At 43.9% G+C, this 22,801-nt stretch overlaps 1 protein-coding gene across 4 annotated transcripts in view; it reads right to left on the bottom strand.

Annotated features, from left to right (window-relative positions):
* The window catches only part of hps4 (HPS4 biogenesis of lysosomal organelles complex 3 subunit 2), an 85,106-nt gene that overhangs the window by 11,545 nt on the left and 50,760 nt on the right, over positions 1-22,801 (bottom strand). For all 4 annotated transcript variants that reach the window (XM_073065972.1, XM_073065971.1, XM_073065973.1 and 1 more), the window contains 4 exons: positions 18,551-18,569; positions 5,199-5,298; positions 4,204-4,966; positions 3,250-3,379 (listed from right to left, as the gene is read on the bottom strand). In XM_073065972.1, coding sequence (XP_072922073.1) covers positions 3,250-3,379; positions 4,204-4,966; positions 5,199-5,298; positions 18,551-18,569 — 1,012 coding nt within the window. The remainder of the gene's footprint in view (positions 1-3,249; positions 3,380-4,203; positions 4,967-5,198; positions 5,299-18,550; positions 18,570-22,801) is intronic.

Below are 22,801 nucleotides of genomic sequence, written 5' to 3'. Positions count from 1 at the left end.
CTCAGAATTCAACCCTCTGCCTGAATAACACCAGTCTTGCGCATTTACCAAAGCAGGGAGCGCTGAGGACACCTGCTGGTTCCTTTCTAGATTGCACATACTCCTCTTTTCCAACTCGAGTTCAACGACAAGTGACTCTGTACAACATTTGTGCTGTTTGTGATCAAGTGTTCATCCTAAGGGATAGAATGTTTCCCACACAAACAAGCAGCCCTCAGGCAACTATCAACTCCAGGACTAGAACCTAAAGAGCAACACATACAGAATCCTGGCGGAGCTCAGCAGGTCAGGCGTCATATATGAAGGGGAATAAACAGTCAATGTTTTGGGCCGAGACCCTTCATCAGGATTGAAAAGGTGGTGCGTGCAAACGCAACGGCCTCTCAGGAGCCAACTAAAGGTATTTTTTCCTTTGAAAATTTGTTTTTTACGATCCAAAGACAATTCTACTCCAAGAACTTCAAGTACTACAGGGCTACTCCATCAGTGAGCTGCTTGTGGATTGGAGTAGCTGGACTGGTGTTGGCGGTGGAGCCGGACAAGGTGTCAAAGAGGTTGGCCGAGATGTTGGAGAAGGAGCCGACCGAGGCGTCAAAGGGGCCGGCCAGGAAGTTGGAGAAGGAACCGGCCGATCTTCAAGTTCAAGTTTAAGTTGCTTTTATTGTCATTTCAACCATAAACTGCTGGTACAGAACACAATAAAAACGAAACAACGTTCCTCCAGGACCCTGGTGCTACATGAAACAACACAAAACTACATTAGACTATGTGAGACAGCACAAGGCTACACTAGACTACTTAAAACAACATAAAAACTGCACTAGACTACAGTGAGTATTGAGGAGTCTGATGGCTTGGGGGAAGAAACTGTTGCACAGTCTGATCGTGAGAGCCCAAATGCTTCGGTACCTTTTGCCAGATGGCAGGAGGGAGAAGAGTTTGTGTGAGGGACCAGACAGGATTGTTGTGTGATGTGTCAGAGGGACCAGCCAGGATGCTGGAGAAAGAGCTGAATGATGTATTGGAGGGGCCGGACGAAGTGTTGGAGCAGCTGGCTGATGTTTGGAGAAGGAACCAGCCAGGATGTTGAAGAAGGAACCGGCCAGGATGTTGGAGAAGGAACTGGCTGATGTGTTGAGGGGACCAGCCAGGATGTTGGAGTTAAGAACTCGATGGGATATCAGAGGAGCCCGCCGGGATGTTGGAACAACTGGTTTGGGTACAGAACAGCTGATCTGGCTGCAGACCGTGTTACTGCTTGCTACTTGGAAACATTTAAGTAGGCACACAACAACTGTGGGAGATTGTCTCAGATGTTTCAATTGTGATTGCAAGACTCTGTTGGACAGTAACAATGGAAATTCCCTCAGGCCTGTTATTCTTGTCTGGTGGAGGGACAATCGACGATGGAGCTGTGTAACCTTGTCGTAGCAAAGACTAGGCCTTGGTTGATAGATTCTTGATTAGTCAGGGCATGAAGGGGTATGGAGAGAAGACTGGAGATTGGGGCTGAGAGGAAAATTGCATCAGCCATGATGAAATGGCGGAGAAGACGATGGGCCAAATGGCCTAATTCTGCTCCTATATCTTTTGGTCTTATGGTCTAAGCTTCGGGCTTGCTTGCTGCTGCAGACCAGGTGAGAGCATTATAGTGTAGCGTCCGTGCTGGGCTAGGGCTGGGCTCGCCCGTTGGTGTTGCCCTCCCTGGTCGAGCGGTGCAACAACAAGCTGGATTGTGTGCATCTGCACACTGCTGGGAGACATAGAAACATAGAAAACCTACAGCACAATATAGGCCCTTCAGCCCACAAAGTTGTGCCGAACACGTGCCTACTTTGGAAATCACTAGGCTTACCTATAGCCCTCTATTTTTCTAAGCTCCATGTACCTATCTAAAAGTCTCTTAGAAGACCCTATTGTTTCCACCTCCACCACCGTTACCGGCAGCCCATTCCATGCACTCACCACTCTCTGATTAAAAAACTTACCCCTGACATCTCGCCTGTACCTACTCCCAAGTACCTTAAACCTGTGCCCTCTTGTGGCAACCATTTCAGCCCTGGGAAAAAGCCTCTGACTATCCACATGATCAATGCCTCTCATCACCTTGTACACCTCTATCAGGTCACCTCTCATCCTCCTTCTCTCCAAGGAGAAAAGGTCAAGTTCACTCAACCTATTCTGATAAGGCCTGCTCCCCAATCCAGGCAACATCCCTATAAATCTCCTCTGCACCCTTTCTATGGCTTCCACATCCTTCCTGTAGTGAAACAACCAGAACTGAGCACAGTACTCCAAGTGGGGTCTGACCAGGGTCCTATATAGCTGCAACATTACCTCTCGGCTCCTAAATTCAATTCCACGATTGATGAAGGCCAATACACCGTACGCCTTTTTAACCACAGAGTCAACCTGCACAGCTGCTTTGAGCATCCTATGCACTCGCACCCCAAGATCCCTCTGATCCTCCACACTGCCAAGAGTCTTACCATTAATACTATATTCTGCCATCATATTTGACCAACCAAAATGAACCACTTCACACTTATCTGGGTTGAACTCAATCTGCCACTTCTCAGCCCAGTTTTGCATCCTATCAATGTCCCACTGTAACCTCTGACAGCCCTCCACACTATCCACAACACCTCCAACCTTTGTGTCATCAGCAAACTTACTAACCCATCCCTCCACTTCCTCATCCAGGTCATTTATAAAAATCACGAAGAGTAAGGGTCTCAGAACAGATCCCTGAGGTACTCCACTGGTGACCGACCTCCATGCAGAATATGACCTGTCTACAATCACTCTTTGCCTTTTGTGGGCATGTCATTTCTGGATCCTCAAAGCAATGTCCGCTTGGATCCCATGCCTCCTTACTTTCTCAATAAGCTTTGCATGGGGTACCTTATCAAATGCTTGCTGCAATCCCTATACACTGCATCTACTGCTCTTCCTTCATCAATGCGTTTAGTCACATCCTCAAAAAATTCAATCAGGTTCGTAAGGCATGACCTGCCCTTGACAAAGCCATGCTGACTACTCCTAATCATATTATACCTCTCCAAATGTTCATAAATCCTGCCTCTCAGGATCTTCCCCATCAACTTACCAACCACTGAGTTAAGACTCATTGGTCTATAATTTCATGTATATGAGAATGAACATGTGAATACACACAGACCCACACAACTATATATTGTCCCGTGAATGAACACACACACACAAACACACAAAAAACCATATACTGACCTGTGAGTATATGTTGAATGCAGTCGTAATGAGCAAAGTTAAAGCCAAGTAAGTTGCAGGTATTCCTACTGAGTAAAGTCTCACTTAGGTGCACCTCTAAACCGTTTAAGGAGGCCAGGGAACTGTGGTACTGTAGAAGAAGTGAAAGTGGTTAGAAATACAGAATATAATCAGCAGGCTCTATGTAAATTCAGTAGATACTGGCTCAACCCAGAGATACTAGTGCTCCTGAAATATGGAGACTCGCTCATGAATACTGAGATACTGTTGGAGAGACTAACAGAGGGAATGGTGAGATTGATCTTTAAAGGTTGGCACAACTTCGAAGGCTGAAGGGCCTGTACTTTGCCATCGTGTTTATGTTCCAAGAACACTGCATTTGATATCGTGTGCTATTCAGGAATTGGGGCAATGGCTGCAGGCAAAGTTGCCAGTGGAATGGTTTGATTTCTACATTTGGATAAATACATAGATCGGAGGGAATGAAAGGCAGAAAACATATACAGGAGGAGGTCTGCAGATACTGGAAATCCAGAGCAACACACACAAGATGCTGGAGGAAATCAGCAGGTCAGTCAGTGTCTATGGAATAGAGTAAATAGTCGATGTTTGACTGAGACTGAGCCTCCTTCTGAACTGAGAAGGAAGGGGGAGATGCCAGAATAAAAAAGCAGGGATAGGGGAAAGAGGCCAGCTAGCTAGAAGGTGATAGCTGAAGCCAGGTGAATGGGAAAGATCAAAGGCTGGAGAGGAAAGAATCTGATAGGAGAGCAGAGTAGACCAGAGGAGAAAGGGAAGGAGGAAGGGATTCAAGGGGAAGTAATAGGCAGGTGAGATGAAGTAAAAGGTCAGAGTGAGGAATGGGGGAAAGGGAATTTGTTTACCAGGAAAAATCGATAGTCATGCTATCAGGTTGGAGGCTACCCAGATGTTAGGCATGAGTTAGTTACTTACAACATCTTCAATAGCTCTGTGATTGACTTGAAATCCTTCTTCAGCCAGAAGGGACATTACCAACCCTTTCACTGTGTGAACGTACAGACTCAATTTCACCAAGTTCCCGTGGTCTGTGAGTTCATGGTTCAAGGATGCATTCTCCTTAACATCTGCACCATCTGCTTTGTACCCTGCAGGAGTGTCTCCATCTGTGGCACCATTGGTCTGCTGAGTATTAATGGGTAGAGAGGTCTGATGTTGCTGTGAGGGCAATTGATGATCATCAGTAGATGTGACAGGAGCCTCCTTCTGCTCTTCCCCACGAATGTTTTCAGAATGAGATGCAAGGCGTGCAGTTGCAGTATCACTCCCGTTATCTAATCTGTCCTCTATCAGTTCCATGTAGAGATCAACAAAGTGCAAGGAGTCTCCCTCAGAATGCTCTTCATCTAACTGTAGTGATGACCAAGAGTGTCCAGGGGAGGAAGGCAATGAGGCTTTGCTCTGTGGCTGAGAATTTGCACTCCCTAAAGAACTGCAGTCAAAGTCTATTGGATGAGATTGCCTGATATGTTTTCCTTGATCATTCTGGGCTGGGTCCACAGAGCCTGTTGGTGTGCTACTGTCTTTGGAGCTTGGATATGAGGTCTCAAACTCTGTGTAGTTTCCACACTCCACCTCACTCAGTTCCTCGGGGTCTGGACAGTCTGACAGTGTTCTGGAGGGCAGTGGTTTTTGAGTCCTTTCCTCGAATAAACATGGCTTTGGGCTCTTAGATGATCTGCACAATGATCAGAAAAATGCGCGCGCACACACACACACACAGTTATTTATTTATCTATTCAGATTTATCATGTATTGTTTTGTAATGCTGCTGCAAGAAAGCTTTTCATTACACAGTGCATACGCACATTGTGCATTTGACAATAAACTCAACTTTGACATCTGGATTTGCATGCTGATTGTGAACAGGGCTCTACAATGAACCACACCCAGTCCCCTCCATAACTCACCCATAAACCCATTCAATCGAATACTGCCGCAGAGCAGCAAATTCCTCTTCAGTAACAAATACAGTCAAAATGGTCACATCCTGAGGTAACGGGACATCATCTGTAAACGAGAGAGGTGAAGTCTCTGAGGAGTGGCTCTGCCCGTAATATTGTTAGAAAGAGTGTCCTAGCACTCAACAGCAATGTATCTCCAGGTTGGGCTTGGAGAGTAACATGCAAGTACTGTGCAACAGCTGCCCTTGTCCTTCTAGCTGGCAGCAGTCAACAGTTTGTATGTGTGAGTGAAATGTGAAAAGGAACCAGGGAGCTTGTTGTTTTTGTTGCTGTCTGTGTGGTTCTGCTGAACATTGTGGACATGCTACGCTGGTGCTGGAATGGGTGGAGAACCTTGTGGTGACTTCGTCCACAGCACGTCCTTGGACTGTGTCAACAACACATTTCACTGGATGTTTTGATGCCCATGTGAATCTGAATCAGGATCAGAGTTTGAGGAATCCTGGTGAATTACAGCAATGCATCCTGTCGCTTGTACAAACTTCTGTGAATGTACGTTGGTGTTGGAGTATGTATTCTCAACACCATGATCTGTTTTATCCTACACTAAACACATGAAAGACAAACCTGGTTCATTCTGTTTACATTTGGAACTAGTTCTCGGCAGACTGTGACCAAGAAAATATGGAAAATCATGGTAATGAAAATGGGTAACAACTTCCAGTAAAACCACAGCAATTTTCTACAGGAATTTTGTACTGACAGTGCATCTGTGGCTGTTATTACTCCACTGATTCTACAGTACCTTAATTAGAACCAAATTTGTTAACAAGAGAGAACATTTACAAGGATGTTGCCAGGACTCGAGGACTCCAGTTATAGGGAAAGTTGAATAGGTTAGTATTTTATTCCTTGGAATGTAGGAGATTTGATAGAGGTATACAAAATTATGAGGGGTTTAGATGGGGTAAATGCAAGCAGGCCTTTTCCACCGAGGTTGGGTGGGACTACAACTGGAGGTCGTGGGTTAAGGGTGAAAAGTGAAATGTTTAAGGGGAACAAGAGGGGAAGCTTCTTCACTCAGAGGATGATGAGAGTGTGGAATGAGCTGCCAGTGTATGTAGTGGATGTGGGTTCAACTTCAACATTTAAGAGAAGTTTGGATAGGAACATGGATGGTAGGGATAAGGTAGGGTCCCAGTGCTGGTAGATGGGATAGGCAGTTTAAATGGTTTTAGCATGGCCTAGATGGGCTGAAGGGCCTGTTTCTGCTTTAGTGATCTATGACTCTAATAAGCCTGTACAGAAATGTTTCAATCACATGAAACTCTGATGATATGCTGATGAGTGTGCAGGGAGAATATGAGGAATATATTAAAAGTCACCAATTAATTACCATCAACAAATCACTTGTAGTATCACAGGAAACAACACACTGGACCACTGTTACACCACCATCAAGAGTGTTTACCGTGCTATTCCATGCCCTCACTTCGGAAAGTCTGATCACTTGGCTGTACTTCTACTCCCTGAAACTGAAGACTGCAGCACCAGATATGAGGACCAAGAAGATATGGACAAGGGAGGCCCAGGAGCGCCTACAGGACTGTTTTGAATCGGTGGGCTGGACTGTATTCAGAAATTCACCTTTGAATCTGGACGAGTATGCCTCAGTTGTGGCTGACTTCATTTAAACCTGTGTGGATGAATGTGTGCCTATGAAAACTTGCTGTACATTCCCAAATCAAAAGCCATTGATAAGCCAGGAGGTTCGTTGTATGGTGCGGGCTACATCTGTGGCATTTAAGTCTAGTGACCCAAATCTGTACCAGAAAACCAGGTAAGGCTTGTAGAGGGCTATCTCAAGAGTGAAGAAACAATTCTGAGTGAGCTTAGAGGCGACATTGGATGCACGTCAACGCTGGCAGAGTTTGCAGGACATTACTTACTACAAAGCAAAACCCAACAAAATGAATGGCAGTGATGCTTCACTACCAGACGAGCTCCATGCCTTCTATGCCCACTTTGAAAGGGAGAATATAACTACAGCTGTGAAGATCCCTGCTGCACCTGGTAACCCTGTGATCTCTGACTCGGAGGCCGATGTCAGATTGTCAGGGTGAACTCTTGCAAGACGGAAGGCCCTGATGGAGTACCCGGTAAGGCTCTGAAAACCTCTGCCAACCAATTGGCGGGAGTATTCAAGGACATCTCAACCTCTCACTGCAACAGGCAGAAGTTTCCAACTTCTTCAAGAAGGCAACAATTATACCAGTGCCGGAGAACAGTGTGAGCTGTCTTAATGATTATCATCCAGTTATAGCACTCACATCTACGGTAATAAATTGCTTTGAGAGGTTGGTCATGACTAGACTGAACTCCTGCCTCAGCAAGGACCTGGACTCACTGCAATTTGCCTTTCGCCACAATAGGTCAACAGCAGATGCAATCTCAATGGCTCTTCAGAATCAGAATCAGGTTTATCATCACTGGCATGTGACATGAAATTGTTAACTTAGCAACAGCAGTTCAATGCAATACATAATCTAGCAGAGAAAATAATAATAATAATAATAATAAATAAACAAACAAGAAAATCAATTACATATATTGAATAGATTTTAAAAAGTGTAAAAACAGAAATACTGTATATTTTAAAAAAGTGAGGTAATGTCCAAAGATTCAATGTCCATTTAGGAATTGGATAGCAGAGGGGAAGAAGCAGATCCTGAATCACTGAGTGTGTGCCTTCAGGTTTCTGTACCTCCTACCTGATGGTAACAGTGAGAAAAGGGTATGTCCTGCTTGCTGGTCCTTAATAATGGGCATTGCCTTTCTGAGACACCGCCTCCTTAAGATGTCCTGGGTACTTTGTAGGCTAGTACAGAGTCCAGCCCTGTAGCTCAGAAGGGTAGGGAAAGGAAGAGGAAGGCAGTAGTAAAAGGGGACTCGATAGTTAGGGGGTCAGATAGGTGATTCTGTTGACGCAATCAGGAGACCCGGATGGTAGTTTGCCTCCCTGGTGCCAGGGTCCGGGATGTTCCTGATCGCGTCCAAGATATCCTGAAGTGGGAGGGTGATGAGCCAGAGGTCGTGGTACATATAGGTGCCAATGACATAGGTAGAAAAAGGGAAGAGGTCCTGAAAGGAGAATATAGGGAGTTAGGAAGGCAGTTGAGAAGGACCACAAAGGTAGGAATGGAATGAGGTGGAGGATAAATGTGTGGCTGAGGGATTGGAGCAAGGGGCGGGGATTCAAGTTTCTGGATCATTGAGACCTCTTTTGGGGCAGGTGTGACCTGTACAAAAAGGACGGGTTACACTTGAATCCTAGGAGGACCAATATCCTGGTGGGAAGGTTTAATAGAGCTGTTAGGGAGGGTTTAAACTAATTTGGCAGGGGGATGGGAACCAGAATGATGGAGCAGAGGAGAGGGAAAACAGAAATAGATCTAAGGTAGTGAGCAGTAAGGATGTCAGGAAGGACAGGCAGGTGATGGAGCAAATTTTCAGCCATTGGGATGAGTTGCAGTGCAATCAAAGCAAAAAGTACCAAATACTGGACTTAAGGTGTTATACTTAAATGCACACAGCATAAAGAATAAGGTGGATGATCTTGTCGTACAGCTACAGATTGGCAGGTATGATATTGTGGCCATCACTGAGACGTGGCTAAAGGATGCAGGTCTCTAGGAGCTGAACGTCCAAGGAAACATGGTGTATCGGAAGGATAGGCAGGTAGGTAGAGGGGGTGGCATGGCTTTAATGGTAAGAAATGATAGTAAATCATTAGAAAGAGTTGACATAGGGTCAGAAGGTACAGAATCTTTAAGGGTTGAGCTAAGAAATCGCAGGGGTAAAAGGACCCTGATGGCAGTTATATACAGGACTCCAAACAGCTGCAGTGATGTGGACTACAAATTACAACAGGAAATAGAAAAGGCTTGCCAGAAGGGCAGTGTTATGATAATTGTGGGGATTTTAACATGCGAGTGGATTGGGAAAATCAGGTCGGCACTGGATCTCAAGTGAGAGAATTTGTAGAATGTCTACGAGATTGCTTTTTAGAACAGCTTGTTGTTGAGCCCACTAGGGTATTGGCTGTACTGGATTGGGTATTGTGTAATGAACCAGAGGATTTAGAGAGATGGAAGTGAAGGAACCCTTAGGAGGCAGTGATCAAAACATGATTGAGTTCACTGTGAAATTTGAGAAAGAAAAGCTGAAATCCGATGTGTTGGTATTTCAGTGGAGTAAAGAAAATTACAGTGGCATGAAAGAGGAACTGGCCAAAGTTGACTGGAAAGGGACACTAGCGAGAAGGACGGCGGAGCAGCAGTGGTTGGAGTTTATGCGAGAAGTGAGGAAGGTGCAAGACAGATATATTCCAAAAAAGAAGAAATTTTCAAATGGAAAAAGGATGCAACCCTGGTTGACAAGAGAAGTCAAAGCCAAAGTAATAGCAAAGGAGAGGGCATATAAGGAAGCAAAAATTAGTGAGAAGACAGAGGATTGGGAAGTTTTTAAAAGCTTACAGAAGGAAACTAAGAAGGTCATTAAGAGGGAAAAGATGAACTATGAAAGGAAACTAGCAAATAATATCAAAGAGGATACTAAAAGCTTTTTCAAGTATATAAAGAGTAAAAGACAGGTGAGAGTAGATATAGGACCGATAGAAAATGATGCTGGAGAGATTGTAATGGGAGATAAGGAGATGGGGGAGGAACTGAACGAGTATTTTGCATCAGTCTTCACTGAGGAAGACATCAGCAATATACTGGACATTCAAGGATATCAGGGAAGAGAAATATGCGCAATCACAATTACGACAGAGAAAGTACTCAGGAAGCTGAATAGTCTAAGGGTAGATAAGTTTCCTGGACCAGATGGAATGCACTCTTGTGTTCTGAAGGAAGTAGCAGTGGAGATTGTGGAGGCATTAGCAATGATCTTTCGAAAGTCGATAGATTCTGACCTGGTTCCGGAGGACTGGAAGATTGCAAATGTCACTCCACTATTTAAGAAGGGGGCAAGGAAGCAAAAAGGAAATTATAGACCTGTTAGCTTGACATCGGTGGTTGGGAAGTTGTTGGAGTCAACTGTCAAGGATGAGGTTACGGAGTACCTGGAGGCATATGACAAGATAGGCAGAACTCAGCATGGTTTTCTTAAAGAAAAATACTGCCTGACAAACCTAGTGCAATTTTTTGAGGAAATTACAAGTAGGCTAGACAAGGGAGATGCAGTGGATGTTGTGTATTTGGATTTTCAGAAGGCCTTTGACAAGGTGCCGTACATGAGGCTGCTAAACAAGATAAGAGCCCATGGAATTACGGGAAAGTTACATATGTGGATAGAGCATTGGTTAATTGGCAGGAAACAGAGAATGGGAATAAAGGGATCCCATTCTGGTTGGCTGCCGGTTACCAGTGGTGTTCCACAGGGGTCCATGTTGGGGCCACTTCTTTTTATGTTGTATATCAACGATTTGGATTTTGGAATAGATGGCTTTGTGGCTAAGTTTGCTGATGATACAAAGATAGGTGGAGGGGCCGGTTGTGCTGGGGAAACAGAGAGACTTGGATAGATTGGGGGAATGGGCAAAGAAGTGGCAAATGAATTACAATGTCGGAAAGTGTATGGTCATGCACTTTAGTAGAAGAAATAAACAGGCAGACTATTATTTAAATGGGGAGAGAATTCAAAGTTCTGAGATGCAACGGGACTTGGGAGTCCTTGTGCAGGATACCCTTAAGGTTAACCTCCAGGTTGAGTCGGTGGTGAAAAAGGCGAATGCAATGTTGGCATTCATTTCTAGAGGAATAGAGTATAGGAGCAGGGATATGATGTTGAGGCTCTATAAGGCACTGGTAAGACCTCACTTGGTATACTGTGTGCAGTTTTGGGCTCCTTATTTAAGAAAGGACGTGCTGACATTGGAGAGGGTTCAGAGAAGATTCACTAGAATGAACCCGGGAATGAGTGGGTTAACATATGAGGAACGTTTGAACGCTCTTGGACTGTACTCCCTGGAGTTTAGAAGAATGAGGAGGGACCTCATAGAAACATTTCGAATGTTGAAAGGCATGGACAGAGTGGATGTGGCAAAGTTGTTTCCCATGGTGGGGGAGTCTAGTACGAGAGGACATGACTTGAGGATTGCAGGGCACCCATTCAGAACAGAGATATGAAAAAAATTTTTAGCCAGAGGGTGGTGAATCTATGGAATTTGTTGCCACGGGCGGCTGTGGAGGCCAAGTCATTGTGTGTGTTTAAGGTAGAGATTGATAGGTATCTGAGTAGCCAGGGCATCAAAGGTTATGGTGAGAAGGCAGGGGAATGAGACTAAAGGGGAGATTGGATCAGCTCATGATGAAATGGCAGAGCAGACTCGATGGGCCAAATGGCCGACTTCTGCTCCTTTGTCTTATGGTCTTAGTACCCAAGATGGAACTGACTAGATTTACAACCTTCTGCAGCTTCTTTTGGTCCTGTGTAGTAGCCCCTCCGTACCAGACAGTGATGCAGCCTGTCAGAATGCTCTCCACGGTACAACTATACAACTTTTTGAGTGTATTTGCTGACATGCCAAATCTCTTCAAACTCCTAATGAAGTATAGCCACTATCTTGCCTTCTTCACACAGCCTTAGATCACCTGGACAATACAAACACCAATGCTGATCATTGACTATAGATCAGCGTTTAACAACATCATTCCTACAGTCCTGATTGCTAAGCTATAGAACCTGGGCCTCTGTACCTCGCTGTGCAATTGTATCCTTGACTTCCTAACCGGAAGACTACAATCTCTATGGATTGGTGAAAACATCTCCTCCTCGCTGACGATCAACACTGGTGCACCTCAGGGGTGTGTGCTTAGCTCACTGCTCTACTGTCTATACACATGACTATGTAGCAAGGCATACCGCAAACATCGTCTATTAATTTGCTGGTAGAATCTCAGGTGATGACGAGAGGCGGCACAGGAGCGAGATATTCCAGCTAGTTGAGTAGTGTCACAGCAACAACCTGGCAGTCAACGTCAGAAAAACAAAAAGAGCTGATTGTGGACTTTGTAAGACAAAGGAACACATACCAATCCTCTTGAGAAGGGGTGGTTATCTCTTCGGCAATCTGAACAGGGCACGACTGCGCAAGCGCATGAAAGTCAGCCCGTGAGGCAATGGGAGAATTTAAAAAGCGAGCAGATTAACGGAGCAGGCGACGGAGTAGTAGGAGACAGAGTAGGAAGACTTTGGCTCGAGAGGCTGAGGGCGAGCTTGCTCCCAGTGAGGTAAGGCTGGGTAAGCTCCTTTAATAACTCTAATTAACTTAGGAGTAGGTAATAGAGGCAGCAGTTAGGGCAGTCGAGTGCTCCGTTTGCAGTATGTGGGGAGTCAGGGCGAGCACAATTCTCCCTGACGACTACACCTGCAAAAGGTTCATCCAGCTGCAGCTCCTGACAAACCATGTTAAGGAACTGGAGCTGGAGCTGGATGAACTTCGGATCATTCGTGAGGCAGAGGCAGAAATAAACAGGAGTTACAGGGAGGTAATCACCCCTAAGGGTCAGGAGACAGGTAGTTGGGTGACTGCCAGGAGAGGGAAGGGGAATAGACAGGAAGAGCAGAGCACCCCGTGGCCGTTCCCATCAACAATAAGTATACCGTTTTGGATATTGTTGGTGGGGACGACCTACCAGGGACAAATTGCAGTGGTTGTGTCTCTGGCACCAAGTCTGGACCCTCAGCTCAGAAGGGAAGGAGGGAGAAGAGGAGAGCAGTAGTGATAGGAGATTCAATAGTTAGGGGGACAGATAGGAGGTTCTGTGGAAGAGATCGAGAATCCTGGATGGTCTGTTGCCTTCCTGGTGCCAGGGTCGCAATATCTCGGATTGAGTCCTCAGTATTCTGAAGAGGGAGGGTGAGCAGCCAGATGTCGTGGTCCATATAGGGACGAATGACGTGGGTAGGAAGAGTGAGGAGATCCTGAAAGGTGAGTTTAGGGAGTTAGGTGCCAAGTTAAAGGTCAGGACCTCCAGGATAGTAATCTCAGGATTGCTACCAGTGCCACGTACAGTTGGGTTTAGAAATAGTAAGATAGTGCAGATCAACACGTGGCTGAAGACATGGTGCAGGAAGGAGGGCTTCAGATTTATAGATAATTGGGCAGTTTTCCAGGGAAGGTGGGACCTGTTCCAGCGGGACGGTTTCCATCTGAACTGGAGGGGGACAAATATCCTTGCAGGTAGGTTTGCTAGTGAGGCTCCAGTGGAACCAAAGTGTAGGAACAGATGTATGGGAGAAGGAAGAAAAAGAAAATAATAAAGTTGTTTGCACCATTAGTGATAAACAGAGAGTAAGAGGTGGAGAATTTCTTAAATGCATCTATTTTAATGCTAGGAGCATTGTAAGAAAGGTGGATGAGCTGAGATTGATACCTGGAAATATGATGTTGTAGCTATTAGTGAAACATAGTTGCAGGAGGGGTGTGATTGGCAACTAAATATCCTTGGATTTTGTTGCTTCAGGTGTGATAGAATTGGAGGGACAAGAGGGGGAGGTGTTGCATTGCTTGTCAGAGAAAATATTACAGCGGTGCTCTGGCAGAATAGATTAGAGGGCTCATCTACGGAGACTATTTGGATGGAATTGAGGAATGGGAAAGGTGTAGTAACACATAGGGGTGTATTATAGACCACCTAATGGGGAACGAGAATTGGAGGAGCAAATTTGTAAGGAAATAGCAGATATCTGTAATAAGCACAGGGTTGTGATTATGGGAGATTTTAATTTTCCACACATCGACTGGGAAGCCCAATCTGTAAAGGGGCTGGATGGTTTGGAGTTTGTAAAATGTGTGCAGGAGTTTTTTGCAGCAATACATAGAGGTACCAACTAGAGAAGGGGCAGTGTTGGATCTCCTGTTAGGGAATGAGATAGGTCAAGTGACGGAGGTATCTGTTGGGGAGCACTTCAGGTCCAGTGATCACAATGCCATTAGTTTCAATCTAATTATGGAGAAGGATAGGACTGGACCCGGGGTTGAGATTTTTGATTGGAGAAAGGCTAACTTTGAGGAGATGCGAAAGAATTTAGAAGGAGTGGATTGGGACAGTTTGTTTTATGGGAAGGATGTAATAGAGAAATGGAGGTTATTTAAAGGTGAAATTTTGAGGGTACAGAATCTTTATGTTCCTGTTAGGTTGAAAGGAAAGGTTAAAAGTTTGAGAGATCCATGGTTTTCAAGGGATATTAGAAACATGGTTCGGAAAAAGAGAGAGATCTACAATAAATATAGGCTGCATGGAGTAAATGAGGTGCTCGAGGAATATAAAAAATGTAAAAGGAATCTTAAGAAAGAAATTAGAAAAGCTAAAAAAAGATATGAGATTGCTTTGGTGAGTAAAGTGAAAATAAATCCAAAGGGTTTCTACAGTTATATTAATAGCAAAAGGATAGTGAGGGATAACATTGGTCCCTTAGAGAATCAGAGTGGACAGTTATGTGTGGAGCCGAAATAGATGGGGGAAGATTTTGAACAATTTCTTTTCTTCGGTATTCACTAAGGAGAAGGATATTTAATTGTGTAAATTAAGGGAAACAAGTAGGGAAGTTATGGAAAATTTGATGATTAAAGAAGAGGAATCTGGCACTTTTAAGGAATATAAAAGTGGGTAAGTCACTGGGTCCTGACAGGATATTCCTAGGACCTGGAAGGAAGTTAGTGTCGAAATAGCAGGGGCTCTGACAGAAATATTTCAAATGTCATTAGAAATGGGGATGGTGTCGGAAGATTGGCATATTGCTCATGTGGTTCCATTGTTTAAAAAGAGTTCTAAGAGTATACCTAGCAATTATAGGCCTGTAAGTTTGACATCAGTGGTGGATAATTAATGGAAAGTATTCTTAGAAATGGTATATATAATTATCTGGATAGACAGGGTCTGATTAGGGACTGTCAGCATGGATTTGTGCGTGGAAGGTCATGTTTGACAAATCTTATTGAACTTTTTGAAGAGGTTATGAGTAAAGTTGACGAGAGTAAAGCAGTGGATGTTGTCTATGTGGACTTCAGTAAGGCCTTTGACAAGGTTCCACCCGGAAGGTTAGTTAGGAAGGTTCAATCATTAGGTATTAATATTGAAGTAGTAAAATGGATTCAACAGTGGCTGGATGGGAGCTGCCAGACAGTAGTGGTGGATAACTGTTTGTCAGGTTGGAGGTTGGAGGCCGGTGACTAGTGGTGTGCCTCAGGGATCTGTACTGGGTCCAATGTTGATTGTCATATACATTAATGATCTGGATGATGCGGTGGTAAATTGGATTAGTAAGTATGCAGATGATACTAAGATAGGTGGCGTTGTGGATAATGAAGTAGGTTTTCAAAGCTTGCAGAGAGATTTAGGCCAGTTAGAAGAGTGGGCTGAACGATGGCAGACGGAGTTTAATGCTGATAAGTGTGAGGTGCTATGTTTTGGTAGGAATAATCAAAATAGTACATACATGGTAAATTGTAGGGCATTGAAGAATGCAGTAGAACAGAGTGATCTAGGAATAATGATGCATAGTTCCCTGAAGGTGGAATCTCATGTGGATAAGGTGGTGAAGAAAGCTTTTTGTATGCTGGTCTTTATAAATCAGAGCATTGAGTATAGGAGTTGGGATGTAATGTTAAAATTGTACAAGGCCAAATTTGGAGTATTGTGTACAGTTCTAGTCACCAAATTATAGGAAAGATGTCAACAAAATAGAGAGAGTACAGAGAAGATTTACTAAAATGTTACCTGGGTTTCAGCACCGAAGTTACAGAGAAAGGTTGAACAAGTTAGGCCTTTATTGTTTGGAGCATAGAAGATTGAGGGGGGACTTGATAGAGGTATTTAAAATTATGAGGGGGATAGATAGAGTTGATGTGGATAGGCTTTTTCCATTGAGAGTAGGGGAGATTCAAACAAGAGGACATGAGTTGAGAGTTAGGGGCCAAAAGTTTAGGGGTAACACGAGGGGGAATTTCTTTACTCAGAGAGCGGTAGCTGTGTGGAACGAGCTTCCAATAGAAGTGGTAGAGGCAGGTTCGATATTGTTATTTAAAGTAAAATTGGATAGGTATATGGACAGGAAAGGAATGGAGGGTTATGGGCTGAGTGCAGGTCGGTGGGACTAGGTGAGAGTAAGCATTCGGCAGGGACTAGAAGGGCTGGGATGGCCTGTTTCCGTGCTGTAATTGTTATATGGTTATAAGTAGAGAGTGAGCAGTTTCAAGTTCCTGGGTGTCAAGATCTCTGAGGATCTAACCTAGTCCCAACCTATCAATGAAGTGCTAAAAAAGGCAAGTCAGCAGGTGTATTGCATTAGGAGTTTGAAGAGATTTGGTTCATTACCTGAAGCACTTGAAAACTTCTATAGATGTACCATAGAGAGCATTCTGACTGGCTGCATCACTGTCTGGTCTGTGGGGGAGGGTGGGGGCTATTGTACAGGACTGAGAGAAGCTACAGAACATTGTAAAATTATTCAGCTCTATTACGGGTACTAGCCTCCGTAGTATCCAAGACACCTTCAAGGAGCTGTGTCTCAGAAAGGTGGTGTCCATTATTATGGACCCCCATCACCCAGGATATATCCTCTTCCCATTGTTACTAGCAGAAATCAGTGACAGCTGCTAAGTTAACAAATTTCATGACACATGCTGGTGATAATGAACCTGAATTCTGAGATTAAAATGTGTAAATGGGTACTTGGTCAGTACAGACCTGGTGGGCTGAATGGCCTGTTTCCATGCTGTGTGACTCTGTGACTTTACCACCAAGAAGACTGAAAGCAGTTGGTGCAAGAGGACACCCCCTGCATCACGTACTATGCTAATGTGAAAAAGCATTGCCAGTCCTGATTATCATTCAGTAAACCCCTGAGTTACCCATGTCTGGAGCACTGTGACAACAGCTTCACCAGAAGGACTGCAGTGGTTCAGGAAATATCTTCCTGCCACCTTCAGGAAGGGAATAAATGGATTTACCTTCTACGAGATCTCCACAGCATGTTAAGTACAATGAATTTTATTTCCAAGTTAAGCTGGAATAATCTTATTTTTCTTACATTCAAACAGGCAAACATTTGTTTAATGGGTGTGTTTTGGTTCTGTACTTCAGCTCTGTGGTCTTTGTTCAGCTCTTTGTTGGCAGGCCAACAAGACGGTAACAGCCCAGATCGATTTGTCCTGACTTTTGGGAACAGATCTACCCAAGTAATTTTCCCTTTACATGTATAACTCCATCAGGTGACTGAGAAAAAGGGCAGCACAGCTGCTGAGCAGATATCATTCACACTTTGACAGTGTTAGGGACCCGGATACAATTCCCACCACTGTCTATAAGGTTAGCATAACCACTTCTACAGAGTCAGTGACTCAGGTACAATTCCCCACTGTTGTCTGTAAGGTTAGCATTCACACTTTGACAGGGACAGTGACCAGGGTGCAATTCTCACCGCTTTCTATAAGGTTATCATTCAGATATTGACAGTGTCAGGGACCTGGGTACCATTCCCACTGCTGTCTGTAAGGATATCATTCACACTGTTACAGTGTCAGTGACTCGGGTACAATTCCACCACTATCTGTAAGGTTAGCACTCACACTTTGACAGTGGCAGTGACCCGGGTACAATTCCCACCGCAACACACACAAAATGCTGATGGAACGCAGCAGGCCAGGTAGCATCTATAGGAAGAAGAACAGTCACCGTTTCAGGCTGAGACCCTTTGTCAGAACTAACTGAAAGAACAGATAGTAAGAGATTTGTAAGTGGGGGGAAAGGGGAGATCTGAAACGATAGGAGGAGACAGGAGGGGGAGAGATGAAGCTAAGAGGTGGAAAGCTGATTGGCAAAAGGGATACAGAGCTGGAGAAAGGGGAGGATCATGGGATGGGAGGCCTAGGGAGAAAGAAAGGGGGAGGGGAAAGCCAGAGGAAGATGGAGAGCAGGCAAGGAATTATTGTGAGAGGGACAGAGAGAGAAAAGAGAAAAAAGGGGAAAGAATAAATTTCTTGTTTTTTTTTCTTTTCTCTCTCTTTTTTCTCTCTCTGTCACTCTCACAATAACTCCTTGCCTGCTCTCCATCTTACTCTGGTGCTCCCCTCCCCCTTTCTTTCTCCCTTGGTACAGAAGGCCTGCTGTTGACCTCTATGACCCTGTGCTTGATGGTCATTCCTCCAATATTTTCTAAGCTCATGTATAAAGACTATGCCCTCGAGTGAAGTATTGCAACAGGTCTGAATACCTGGATCCTACTACAGCAAGGAGTTTACAGCTGGGAGACACACAACATTTAAGAATTCAGTAAAAGTGAAATCATACCTGATCTCTCTGTCGGATTCTAGAAAGAGAAAGGCAGTGATCCAATTAAACCTTGTAAGCACTATACAAAAATATCAACTAACACTTCAGAACATCTAGCTTCTGGTGAATATCTGTATAATCCAGATAGCCAAAAGAAAATATGGAATATTATCAAATAAATTCACACGAGTGCTTCTCTGAAAATATGAGGTCTATATTTCTGATACAGCAGAAAGCAACCTTTCTAAAGGTAGAGAGACAAAGAAACAGAAGGGATAAAGAGTTGGGGAGGTAATCTGGAAGCCTAGCTTGTAATTTAATAGCCACGACCATAAGACATACAAGCAGAATTAGGCCGTTCGGCTCACCAAGACTGTTCCATCATTCAAGAACTGAGGAATGAGAATCAGAAAGGTTCTGGATCAACAAAAATATTTAGAGGAAATCTGTGGGTCTAGCAGCATCTGTGAGAGGAAAGGAATTGATGATATTTCTGGACAAAACCCTGCATCAGAGTTTCACTTTTACATTTCACTGTATGTTTTGATATACATGTGACAGATAAACAAATCTGAATCTAAATCAGCATCTGCAGATTCTTCTGTCCCGAATAAGCTGTGGAGTTCTAACCACGTGCAGTTTTGGTACATAAGGTGGGAAGGTTTAATAGAGCTGTTAGGGAGGGTATAAACAAATTTGGCAGGGGGATGGGAACCAGAATGATAGAGCGGAGGAGGGGGAAAACAGAAATAAATCTAAGATAGTGAGCAGTAAAGATGTCAGGAAGGACAGGCAGGTGATGGGGCAAATTTGCAGCCATTGGGATGAGTTGCAGTGCAATAAAGTTGCAGTGCAATCAAAGCAAAAAGTACCAAATACTGGACTTAAGGTGTTATACTTAAATGCACACAGCATAAGGAATAAGGTGGATGATCTTGTTGTACAGTTACAGATTGGCAGGTATGATATTGTGGCCATCACTGAGACGTGGCTAAAGGATGCAGGTCTCTAGGAGCTGAACGTCGAAGGATGCATGGTGTATCGGAAGGATAGGCAGGTAGGCAGAGGGGGTGGCATGGCTTTATTGGTAAGAAATGATATTAAATCATTAGATGGAGGTGACATAGGGTCAAAAGGTGCAAAATCTTTATGGGTTGAGCTAAGAAATCGCAGGGGTAAAAGGACCCTGATGGCAGTTATATACAGGACTCCAAACAGCTGCAGTGATGTGGACTACAAATTACAACAGGAAATAGAAAAGGCTTGCCAGAAGGGCAATATTATGATAATTGTGGGGATTTTAACATGCGAGTGGATTGGGAAAACCAGGTTGGCACTGGATCTCAAGTGAGAGAATTTGTAGAATTTCTACGAGATAGCTTTTTAGAACAGCTTGTTGTTGAGCTCACTAGGGGATCGGCTGTACTGGGTTGGGTATCGTGTAATGAACCAGAGGTGATAAGAGAGATTGAGGTGAAGGAACCCTTAGGAGGCAGTGATCATAACATGATTGAGTTCACTGTGAAAGTGAAGAGAAGTCGAAATCCGATGTGTCGGTATTTCAGTGGAGTAAAGAAAAATTACAGTTGGATGAAAGAGGAACTAGCCAAAGTTGAATGGAAAGGGACACTAGCAAGAAGGACGGCAGAGCAGCAGTGGTTGGAGTTTATGCGAGAAGTGAGGAAGGTACAAGACAGATATATTCCAAAAAAGAAGAAATTTTCAAATGGAAAAAGGATGCAACCCTGGTTGACAAGAGAAGTCAAAGCCAAAGTAAAAGCAAAGGAGAGGGCATATAAGGAAGCAAAAATTAGTGAGAAGACAGAGGATTGGGAAGTTTTTAAAAGCTTACAAAAGGAAACTAAGAAGGTCATTAAGAGAGAAAAGATGAACTATGAAAAGAAGCTAGCAAATAATATCGAAGAGGATATTAAAAGCTTTTTCAAGTATATAAAGAGTAAAAGACAGGTGAGAGTAGATATAGGACCGATAGAAAATGATGCTGGAGAAATTGTAATGGGAGATAAGGAGATGGGGGAGAAACTGAACGAGTATTTTGCATCAGTCTTCACTGAGGAAGACATCAGCAGTATACCGGACACTCAAGGGTGTCAGGGAAGAGAAGTGTGTGCAGTCACAGTTACGACAGAGAAAGTATTCAGGAAGCTGAATACTCTATGGGCAGATAAATCTCCCGGACCAGATGGAATGCACTCTTGTGTTCTGAAGGAAGTAGCAGTGGAGATTGCGGAGGCATTAGCAATGATCTTTCAAAAGTCAATAGATTCTGGCATGGTTCCAGAGGACTGGAAGATTGCAAATGTCACTCCGCAATTTAAGAAGGGGGCAAGGAAGCAAAAGGAAATTATAGACCTGTTAACTTGACATCGATGGTTGGGAAGTTGTTGGAATTGACTGTCAAGGATGAGGTTATGGAGTACCTGGAGGCATATGACAAGATAGGCAGAACTCAGCATGGTTTCCTTAAAGGAAAATCCTGCCTGAGAAACCTAGTGCAATTTTTTGAGGAAATTACAAGTAGGCTAGACAAGGGAGTTGCAGTGGATGTTGTGTATTTGGATTTTCAGAAGGTCTTTGACAAGTTGCCGCACATGAAGCTGCTAAACAAGATAAGAGCCCATGGAATTACGGGAAAGTTACATATGTGGATAGAGCATTGGTTAATTGGCAGGAAACAGAGAATGGGAATAAAGGGATCCCATTCTGGTTGGCTGCCGGTTACCAGTGGTGTTCTACAGGGGTCCATGTTGGGGCCGCTTCTTTTTACGTCGTACATCAATGATTTGGATTATGGAATAGATGGCTTTGTGGCTAAGTTTGCTGATGATACAAAGATAGGTGGAGGGGCCGGTAGTGCAGAGGAAACAAAGAGTCTGCAGAGAGACTTGGATAGATTGGGAGAATGGGCAAAGAAGTGGCAAATGAAATACAATGTTGGAAAGTATATGGTCATGTACTTTGGTAGAGGAAATAAACGGACAGGCTATTACTTAAATGAGGAGAGAATTCAAAGTTCTGAGATGCAACAGGACTTGGGAGTCCTCGTGCAGGATACGCTTAAGGTTAACCTCCAGGTTGAGTCAGTGACGAATGCAAAGTTGGCATTCATTTCTAGAGGAATAGAGTATAGGAGCAGGGATGTGATGTTGAGGCTCTATAAGGCACTGGTAAGACCTCACTTGGAGTAGTGTGTGCAGTTTTGAGCTCCTTATTTAAGAAAGGATGTGCTGACGTTGGAGAGGGTTCAGAGAAGATTCACTAGAATGATTCCAGGAATGAGTGGATTAACATATGAGGAACGTTTGACCGCTCTTGGACTGTACTCCTTGGAGTTTAGAAGAATGAGGGGGGACCTCATAGAAACATTTTGAATGTTGAAAGGCACGGACAGAATAGATGTGGCAACGTTATTTCCCATGGTGGGGGAGTCTAGTACGAGAGGGCATGACTTAAGGATCGAAGGGTGCCCATTGAGAACAGAGATGCAAAGAAATTTTTTTAGCCAGAGGGTGGTGAATCGGTGGAATTTATTGCCACGGGAGGCAGTAGAGGTCAAGTCATTGGGTGTATTTAAGGCAGAGATTGATAGGTATCTGAGTAGCCAGGGCATCAAAGGTTATGGTGAGAAGGCGGGGGAGTGGGACAAATGGGAGAATGGATCAGCTCATGATAAAATGGTGGAGCAGACTCGATGGGCCAAATGGCCGACTTCTGCTCCTTTGTCTTATGGTCTTATAATTAATTTGGGACTGAGATACGCTGCCACGTTTGCAACTTTGAGAAGACTGAGTTCCCAGAAACTGTGAGCACGTTACAGCCCATTGGATGAAAAGATAAAGATTACAAAATGGGAGATACATATTCCAAATATAAGGATTTCCCCAAGCCTGATAATATTATTCAAACCTTAGATAAGCTCAAACTTCAAGTCTTAAGAATAATCAGGACAGAAAGATACGTTAGTCAAAAAAAACTAGAAGTACCTTGGAGGCAGCAAGACCGGAGGAGCTGATAACACTCAACAGAAATGTAGCCCAATAAGAAAGGGGAACCCTATGAGGAAAATGAACCATCCATGCTTAACAAGGAAATCGGGAAAGTAGTAAATCAGAAACTAAAACCTAGAGCATGGCAAAAGTTGGAGATAGGTCAGAGTACTGGGGCCCTTTAAAAACTAACAGTGGGCTGATTAGCTAATAAGGAAGCAGAAAAGCAATGTTGAGAAACTGGCAAGTGATATTAAAACAA

This window comes from Hemitrygon akajei, chromosome 14 (assembly GCF_048418815.1).
Source record: "Hemitrygon akajei chromosome 14, sHemAka1.3, whole genome shotgun sequence".
Lineage (NCBI taxonomy): Eukaryota > Metazoa > Chordata > Chondrichthyes > Myliobatiformes > Dasyatidae > Hemitrygon > Hemitrygon akajei.
This window is presented reverse-complemented; position numbering and strand designations above follow the sequence as displayed.